This window comes from Sminthopsis crassicaudata, chromosome 1 (assembly GCF_048593235.1).
Source record: "Sminthopsis crassicaudata isolate SCR6 chromosome 1, ASM4859323v1, whole genome shotgun sequence".
Classification (NCBI taxonomy): Eukaryota; Metazoa; Chordata; class Mammalia; order Dasyuromorphia; family Dasyuridae; genus Sminthopsis; species Sminthopsis crassicaudata.
In genome coordinates this window covers 660,549,429-660,559,472 of record NC_133617.1, presented here as the reverse complement: position 1 = coordinate 660,559,472, position 10,044 = coordinate 660,549,429, and the positions used below count along the sequence as shown (strand labels likewise).

Here is a 10,044-nt window from a genome sequence, read left to right as displayed (position 1 = left end):
TATGCCAATTTGAATTCAAATATTCGTGACTCCAGGCAAAGAATTATGTTTCAGAGTTGAGTGGCTGATTTTGCTCTAAATTGAACACTAATTTGTATTGCCCAATAAATATTTTCTTGCGCCCACAGAGATAAATGGAATACTAATTTTAAGAAAATCTAGAGAGAAAAAGTATAACTAAAGTTATTGTCTCAAAGCAGGCAAATTTCTAGTAATTCCCATCTCTCATAGAGAATAGAAAGACATAATTCAAATTAGTTCAATTCAACAAATATTTATTATAGAAACATATACTCTGGTTAGAGCATAAATTGTCTCATTTGGATCAAAAATAGAAGAAAAAACTTCTCTAGCAGGAAACAAAACACAAATCCCTGTCTTTCCCTTCTCTTAACACACGAGGTCACTGGTGAATCAAAAATATAGTCTTTCTGGGAACAAACATCCTAGCAGAACAATTCTACATGATGGCAAGTTTTTAAAAAGTTGATGAGAAAGCTCTCTCTCCTTTAGGACAAAAATAAAATTCAAGTTCAATTTGCCTCAGTAATCCCAGGTGATTTTCAAGTTAGAAGGCAGCTGTCTGGAGCTAATCTCATCAAATTTAGTTCCATCCTGCACGGGTATGCTATAGAAATGAACAACATCCTTGACAATGCGCATTTTATGAAGCCTAGAGTTGGGTACCGCATGGCCAAATTCTTCGGCCAGCTGTGCCAAAAGAATAAACTTCAGTTGACTCTTTTCCAGGCTGGTTTCTTGCCAGTCATTATTAACATGTGTATTAAAAACTCCTCTGACATGAGATTCTACACGACTCTGGAGATCCTCAGGAGGAATGTACTTTCGACTGCGTGGTGGTGGACATTCCAGAATAGGCTCTTCTTTAATCTCTACTGTCTCCTCAGGAACCTTTACTTCTTCCTGATTCTTTCTAAAAGAAGAAATAAGAAGCAATGATTTTAATACCTAGAACATGGCATTACTGAAATTACTAAGACATAAATGATTTTTTAAAAAATCTAACTCCATTTATTGAGGAAGAAGCTAAAGGTTAGATTTGGTAAAAATGACATATATAAGAATATGATACTCTAAGGAAGCACCAAGTAGAGAGAGGTAATTTATCCAGTCATTCATTTAATATATAGGCGAATGCCTAAAAACGAGTCCTCAGATTCTCAGCTGCCTGATTTGCAATTTTCAAAATGTTTCAGGCACTATGTTCTCTCAATAGCTAAGTTAAGCATGGTATTCTTCTAACTACATACAAGGAAAACTGATTTTTGAAAATATAGAAACTCAATTCAACAACAAATAAAAAATGTCAAACAGCTAATTGCATAAATTCATTGTGACTGGTACTGGAAATTAAAATCATTTTCAAGAAGTTTGGATTCTAGTAGGGTAATGTGGTACAGCTCTTAGGAAGGCCGTAGCAATATTCCTAAAATCACCTGGCCTTGGGAGTGATGTAGTTACAAATAATATATTTCTCCCAATAGGCTATCCTGCCCCAGTTTACTCTGTAAGACCAGGATGCTAAGGCCACAAGTATTGCTGGCTTCAGATAAACAGCCTATGGATCAGTGATAAGTTTCTGAAACTAATGAGCAACAATAATGAGGTGCTTAAGGTTGACAGAGATACAGAACAAAGTTGGGTGTTTGCCACTTAACCTAGTGAAGTTTCAGGCCTAAAAACACACCTCAGGAAAGTCTCCACCTTAGCTCCCTTCCTCCTCATCTTAGCTCTGCCCAGAGAACCATGGGTATTGCACCTATACACAGAGTCAGAATCAGAACACCCAACTCAACCTCTAAGCCATAAAATTAGTATGTTAGTGATATGAAGCATCTGGTCTCTCTGACCAAGGGTCCTCAAACTATGGACCCATGGGCCAGATGCGGCCACTGAGGACGTTTATGCAGCCCCCCAGGTTATGGCAAATGGGCTGAGGGGCGGAGACAGAGCATGAGGTTTTGTTTTTACTATAGTCCGGCTCTCCAACAGTCTGAGGGACAGTGAACTGACCCCTACTTAAAAAGTTTGAGGACCACTGCAACCTTTCCCTATAAATTTATCTTCTTGCCCTTGGTTCTTTGCTAACTTCTTTTAGAACTTAGCCCCCTTTAATTGGCATTAGAATTATAATAAACTTTGCCCCCTGATTTGAAGATGGATCTGAGCCTGCAAATTTTTTTGAGATACTTTGTGACAACAGTCTGGAACCCCAACTTTTTTCTTTTTTTTTTTTTTTTTAATATTAGCCTTTTATTTTCAAAATACATGCAAAGACATTCACTCTTGAAAAACCTTGTGTTCCAAATTTTTCTCCCTCCCTTCCTTAGGGAAGTAATCCAATGTATGTTAAACATGTGCAATTCTTCTATACATATTTCCACATTTGTCATGCTGCACAAGAAAAATCAGAACAAAAAGGGGGAAAAAAAGCAAGCAAACAATAATGTAAAAATACTATGCTGTAATCCATAGTCCCCATAGTCCTTTTTCTGGATAGAGATGTCTCTCTCTCCATCACTGCTATTGGAATTGACCTGAATCATCTCATTGTTAAAAACAGCCAAGTCCATCACAGTTGATCATCCCATAATCTTGCTATTGCTGTGCGCAATGATCTCTGGTTCTGCTCATTTCACTTAGCATCAGCTTATGTAAGTCTTTCCAGGCCTTTCTGAAATAATCCTGCTGGTCATCTTATAGAACATTCATATACCATAACTTATTTAACCATTCCCCAACCAGTGAGCATCCACTCAGTTTCCAGTGGGACCCCAAATCCCCACAAGGGGAAGGAGACACATGCATACAACTATGATTCTGCATATGATTAAGTGTATGAAATTGGAGTAGTAAGGAAGAAGTGGTGACAATTAAACAGCAATGATAAAAGGAAGAATTTATGGAGAGAAGGCACCTGAGCTGAGCTTTGAAGAAAGAGAAACTTCCAAAGGCGGAGATGTGGAGGGATCCATTCCAGGCCAGGTGATTGTGTGAAGATACACTAAGAAAGGGAGAGCTAGAAGAGGGAAGGGACAAAGAATTGTCCCGTTTAACTGAGGGTTAGTGTGCAAAGGGAAAGAATTTTGAAAGAGCATAAAAGGAAGGATAGCTCCTGACAGTGGTGGGGGCACTAAGCTTATGACAAAGGGGGAGCCACCCAAAGTTAAGCAGGAGAGAGAAAGTCAGAATTGTTTATTTAAAAGGTCGCTTTGGTAACAATCAGAAGGATGGTTTGGAGGCAGGAAGATGAAGGGAGGCCTCAAACTAAGTGGCAGCAGCTAAAATGGAAAGAAAACAAAAACAAAAACAAAAAAAACCAGCTCAGAAGAACACTCATTCATCTATTACTAACCACATCCTCCCCTTGTTAATATCCTCACTAGTCCCCTAACACTTAAAGGATAAAATCTCAACTCCTCAGCCTGACAGTTTCCATCTTTCACTTTGTATCCCAGAGTAACTGAACCACCAGCTTTTCCCAGAACTCACTCTGCTCCTTCCTGTTTTGCACGTTTACACAGGCCATCCCCTCTGCCTGAAATAGATCCCTCCTGCTCACCCCTTAAATTACTTTTCTTCCTTCTCTCTGCTGCCCTCCCTCCATTAAGATTGCAGCTGCTGTCAGCTGGAAGCATCGGAAAACCTTTGAGTCTGTTCTCTCCTCTTCCGGTCATACTGACACATGGGGATGTCCTAGACCACTACCAGCGTTCCTCAGACTTTTTAAATAGGGGGCCAGTTCACTATCCCTCAGACTGTTGGAGGGCCAGACTATAGTAAAAACAAAACCTCACACTGTCTCCACCCCTCAGCCTATTTGCCATAACCCAGCGGGCCTGTAGTTTGAGAACACCTAGACCATCAAAGTTCTCGAGGACAAAGACTTTGCATTTTTAAACGCTACCTCCCCAGGGCTGAAAAAACTCTGCTACCCAGAACACCTTTGGCACGTCATGCTTCCTCACAATTCCAGAAGGTGACAGATTACGGATTTATTAGAAGTCCCTAAAAATCGGAGTCGAACATCGAGAAGGGAACGAAACTCAGGGTGAGTAGGAAAAGTAACACAAGTACTACAAAATGACTTGCAGAAACAGGCCCTTGGGGATCACCTCACCCCGAGCCCTCATTTTACAGAAGAACAGAGGCCCGAAGAAAGGAAACGATTTTGACGGAAGGTCACACAGCACGCATTTCGTCCCCTCTCGGCCCGGGCCGAGCTTCCAGAACCCTCCAGGAGGGGGCTCGACCCCGCCCGGCTGTTGGCTGTTACCTCTTCAGGCCCCACAGGGCCCGGCATGGGGTCCTCAGGACTGTCCCCGCGAGTTTCCAGCAAGGCGAACGGGATCCTATGGTCGCCGCCATGACAGCCAAGACGCGTGAAGTGGAAGGGCGAGCCCCGCCCCCGCACGCACCGCCGCGGAGCCCAATTGTATGACAGACAGTGTAATCTTAAGAACGAGTGGGAATGTCAGGGCATGACGGGAGTTGTAGTCCAGGACTAAACACATCAAAAGCACGTGATGCTCTGTGGCCAGTCAACGTTCCTGGGTCCGGGGCGCACAATCCCGGGGGGGATGGGAACTATTACATTTCTCCCTTTTCCAGAAGGGACGTAGAGCATTCTCTCTTCTTCCCAGGAGGAGGACTCGGGATAAAGCATTCCCAGCGGGAGGGAGGGACAGAAGCTAGGTTTAAGCCCCTCGGAGACCTTTTTCACGAGTAAACGGAAGGGGAAGTAATGAGCTGAGGTTTAACGTAGGGCGCTACGTCACCCAGAGAGTAAGGAGCTGGGCCCAGCCCCCGGCTCCCGCTCCCGCCTCTCCGCGGTACCGCGGGAGGATTAGAATTAAGTAGCCGGGGAAAGGAAGGAGATTAGGGGGTGGGGCGGAACCTTCGGAGAAGCGAGAGAATTCTGATTTCTGGAGAATGCCGCAGGGCTTAAATTTACCCTTTAAGAAAACAAACAAAAGCAAGCATTTTTACTGAGTAATAGCTTTAAGAGCATAAGTCCCAATTGTTTTCTAGAATAATCGGATCAATTTACAGCTCCATCAATAGTGTATTAATGTACGATAGCTGTTTCCCACAATTCTGTAGCATTCATCATTTCCTTTTCTGTTAACTTTCCCAATTTTGGGGTGTGAAATGGAACCTCACTGTTTTTAAAATTTGCATTTCTTTAAAACATTTTTATATGACTATGGGAAAGTTCTTTAACTCTGCCTCAGTTTCCTTATTTGTAAAATGGGCTGGAATACAGTTTCTGCAACGTTCAAGCAGAACTGCATTGTGATGACTATGAAAATTATTTCTTTGAAATTAAAAGGAAATGGAAGACTAAGTTAGAGCCATCTATGATTTAATTTGCAAAGCTAATATTTGCATATTAGTTCAAGTTATTTAACTCAGATATTAGAGACCAGGAGTGATTTACAGGGCTGATTTTTTTAAAATTTAAAACTAAATACAAAATAAGAAAAAGACAGGAAAAAAAAAAAAACACATTGTCATGGGCCCAGTAGAACATCAGGAAGGATTCAAAATATGCATCAACAAATACCCATTTCTATTGTGTCAAGGTTCTTTTTTTGGTCACAGTTTCAGTTACTCCTATTATATTTCCTCTTCACCTGCTGTCCAGATTTCTGTTTTTCTTATTGATGTTTCACATTTTATTCCATTTTTTTCACTCTTTATACACAGAGCTGAAGAATCTTAAAAAATGATAGCAACTTGTTTTGAACTTAATTCAATGGGACAAGGCAGGTCCTTTGTTAGCTTCTCTCCACCTTTCTTAATCCTTCTTAGAAGTTCTTTCCTTACAGGTGGTGCCTTTTGGACACAGAGAGCTGAATAGGGAAGAGGAACTTGTGAAGTGATTAGCATATTCCTTAGAAGATTCCATTAGTCAACTGTGACTCCAGCTCAAGAATAAAAGAAGCTGAACAACTAAGGAAAAAGTGGTTTCAGAAGTTATTGAAATTTGAGGATATTGCCAGGGTTTTTACTCCAAGATAAGGTCTTTGATTCTCTCTGAAAAATAATATAAACATACCTTTCTCTGGGGCCTGAAAGAGATTTGTTATTCTGTCTTTTCAGTCATATCCAACTCTTCTTGATCCCTTTTGGGGTTTTCTTTTCCCCAAGAAAACCCCAAAGGGACTGATAGCCTTAAGTCCTGAACCGAAACTGAACTATGAATTTCAACAGTTATGAACTTTAAAGCTAAGAAATAACAGAGCTCACTGTTAGCTCCCATTCTCATAATCCTCTCTCATGACTTCACTGAAGCCATTGGCTTTTTCAGGTGTTTCTGGACCCTCTCGCCTCCTGGCTCTTAACAAAATGCTTGATTTTAATGAAGAAAAGCAACTAAGCAAAATTCTCACTACAGTGACAAGGTCTAAAAATGTAGATAATGTTCTGCTCTCAGAGGCCCTTGCCTTTCTCAGGACCACTTTTGAATTTTGTGATTCTTCAGAGTTGGGCTTCCTTTTAGTAATCTTTTTATTGACAGAATTGTGGTCATTTTGCATGAAACGTGTCTGTGATCTAAAGGCCAGGCCCATTGCCTTTTATCTACCCTTAGGCTTCCTTTGTACCCGGAAAGGGGTTAAAGAGATCTCTTTTTTTTTTCTGCCATTGGCTCAAGCAACAGACTGTTTTCCCCCATTTTAGGGGCCCCAGTCACTAGCATTCTACTTAACTATTTAACATCAGAGTAACTTTTACAGAACTTTTTTTTTCAGGATATAACCCAGGGCTTAACACAGTACCTGACACATAGTAGGAGCTTAATAATGCTTGTCTATTGATTATTAATAATCCCTCTCACATACACCCTTGGTTCTGGGAGGGGAGGATTTGACTCACAGTATAGCTCAATTCTTACATGGTATTAGTTCCACGAAGTTCAAGTCCAAACCCCAATTGGGCCAGAGTCCCCGGACATTGCTCCCCAAGGGTTTGCTGCTGAGTTGGCTAAAGTGAACTCTTGGATTCTCTCCCAGGCCAGATCAGAAACTCTGCCCCTTACCCCTAGAATGGAAAAGAATAAACAAAGAAAGCCCAAAACCAAGGCCCATTTCTTGAGGCCATATGACTTTAAGAAGATCTCAAGGGAACAGGAGTCATCCCTCACACCCTCCCCATTTACTTTGGCAGTTAGTGCAGTCCTTCACCCTCAAATGAAAAGGGAGCAAAAGCCATTTGAGTATTTTTTTAAAATGCAGATCATTCAGGCTGTGCAGCAAGGAAAAAAGTTGCTCTCAATGATGTGATTAGCCAACATAGAAGTCCAGTTCCTGGAAACAGATCCCCAGCATCTGATCTAAGTCTGTCACCGCCTTCAGTAGTCTAAGGATGCACCAGGCCTTCATTATCTCTCTAGTGCTATTTAGATTTTGCTTGCTTTTCCTCTACAACAATTCTTAATAATTACAGAGAAACATGTGTGTGTAAATACATATACATAGGTGCATATGTCTATATATACACACACCATATATGTGCACATAACACATGTGTAGATATAGACATGATACATTTTATATGTTACACATAAATGCATGTATATATACATGGCATAACCAAGAAAGTTCATATGCCAAACGAAAAGTTGCTGAATAATGATAGTAGCAAAAGATTTACAGTAATTTGGAAATAGGAGTGAAGTACAGGGAGAGTGTTCTGCTGGTGAGGTATAGGAGATAAGCATCCAAGAGGATAGAAAGAGAAACTCTGAAATTCTAAACAAAAGAAAAAAATGAATCCCATTCTTTTCTCTTCTAGACTGCTTTAATATTTAACACCTCCCTGTGTGTCTTTATGTGTAAGTACTTTAGTTGTTATGTATAAATAAAAGGCCATGTACCATGTAGATGTGTAAACAGTATTGAAACTTGCCACAAAATTATTTCTCCACAAAGTTATGTACAAATAATGTTTCATCATTTATTCAAACCAAACATTGTCCTTTATAACTTTTTTCCTCTCTTAAACTTTTTTGATTTTCTGGTTTAGCTTTTGTTTCTCAATTTATCTGTTACTCTCAATTACCAAATTTCCAATATCATGCTCTTAGTGCTTAATAATGACACTAAAAATGAATCATTTCTTCTTTGTGCTTCAGTTTCTCAAAGAGCAATTAAGCTTAACATCAAACAAGTATGTCACTACTGAATAGCATTGCATGTCTGTGTAATTTTATCTAATGGAAATTTTGGTATAACTTTTAATAATAATACCTGCATTTTATACCTTTATTGTTTACATTCATTACAACAGAATGGAAAAATCATGGAGTAAAAAGTTGAAATATCATGATTCTAATAATTCATATAATCTTTTAAAGTTTAAAGTATTTTCCTCAGTAAAACACATACATACACTATAGATAGTGCAATATCCCAGCCTGATTCCACCATAATTAGCTTCATGCTTTTCCTAACTCAGTCTCTTTGTATCTTATATGTATCTTTTTTGATAAGAATTTTTGTAGAGCTTAAGATTTACAAAGCATTTTGCTGACATTAACCTAATGAAATAAATAGTTCCAGTGGTCTTATACTCGTTTTATAAATGAAGAAATTGAAGTCTAGCAGGATTAAATGATTTTCCCAATGTCTTACCGCTCTTATGTGTCAGAGCTTAGATTCAATATATATGTTCTGGTCCTATTTTTAGGTTCTATTTTCAGTATTAGGTTATTTCAAAGGTCATTGCTTCCTCTAAGACTCTGTGGGTTCTCATAATATCCCTGAGAAATAAACTGGGCAGATATCTATTTTGGAGTTGAAGAAACAGCTCAGAGAGATGTAAGTGATTTGCCTAAGGTCTAAGTGACCTTAAATGATTCACTAAAGTCTTAAGATTAGTAAGTGTATGTGGTCCTAGTTGGTGAAAGCCATACTATTGGGGCAAAAGCCATTTTAAAGGAGGGGAGAAAGCTATTATAAAGACACTGCCTTAAGAAAACAAAAAACCTTATGTCTAGGAAGTCAACCTTTGTGATCATTAAACCACTTATGTAAGCATAATGGAGTTAGTTCCCTGCTTCTTTCTTTGGTTTAATTAGCTTGCCCCTTGTTTGGGAGTGAGAGTGAGGAAGCTCAGAGTTTTTTGATTGGGGAATTCTGAACCCTACAAAGTGAAACTCTGCTTATGAAGAATCTTGGTGAATAGATTAGTAGCCAAAGGATAAGAGCAATTTTCAAAAGGAAGACTATTAACTAGCCTTCTATTAATTATTAACTAAAAGTAAACTATTAACAAGCACATGAAAGAATGAGCCAAATCTTTAAAGAGAGAAATGCAGGTTTCACTTAATACTTAGCAAATTAGCAAAGATGGCAAAAGATGGAAATATGTTAGAAGAGTTATGGAAAGATTGGCACACTAATGCATCACCTACCATTCTTGAAAGAGGACAAGCTTGTAATTCTGGGTGACCTTAATGCCAGAGTAGGCACAGACTATTAGACATGAGAAGGAGTTCTTGGAAGAATGGTTTCAGAAACAGCAACAGTCGTTTTCCACAGAAGATTTAAGTATCTCATGACCTCTTTATTACCGACAACCAATTGGCAACAGTGGAGCAGAAAGGGAGTGGGCAGCTTTCAGAGATTTGGTGTGCCATACCACCCTTACTTATCTGGACTAGAACATGTGCAAATATCAAGATTAATTTTATGAAAATGACGGGGAAATTGAGAATCTGCTAAGGAGAAAACAAGAAATTCATAAAGTTTACCAGCAGGATAGTTCATCTGTCTTTAAAGAAGGCAGCATTTTCTTCTTTTTTTTCTGCAAGACTGTTGGGGTTAAATGACTTGCTCAGGGTCACAGAACTAGTATTAAGTGTCTGGAGCTGAATTTGAACTCGGGTCCTCCTGACTTCTGTGCCAGTGCTCTATCTACTGCACTAACTAGCTGCCCCAGGAGGTAACATTTTAACTCCCATAAAAAGTAAAGTGTAAGTGCAGTATTCTTAGCTCAGTAAGAAGGTAGGTGAAATTC

The 10,044-nt window shown here is 39.4% G+C and overlaps 1 protein-coding gene across 1 annotated transcript; it reads right to left on the bottom strand.

Moving 5' to 3' along the window:
• Positions 1 to 257: 257 nt before the first annotated feature.
• On the bottom strand, positions 258 to 4,449 carry MRPL50 (mitochondrial ribosomal protein L50). The gene is made up of 2 exons (XM_074283016.1): positions 4,298 to 4,449; positions 258 to 934 (listed from the first exon to the last, which is right to left on the bottom strand). Exons 1-2 carry the CDS (start codon positions 4,387 to 4,389, stop codon positions 544 to 546), a joined length of 483 nt encoding a protein of 160 aa, XP_074139117.1. The 5' UTR covers positions 4,390 to 4,449; the 3' UTR covers positions 258 to 543.
• Positions 4,450 to 10,044: the final 5,595 nt, after the last annotated feature.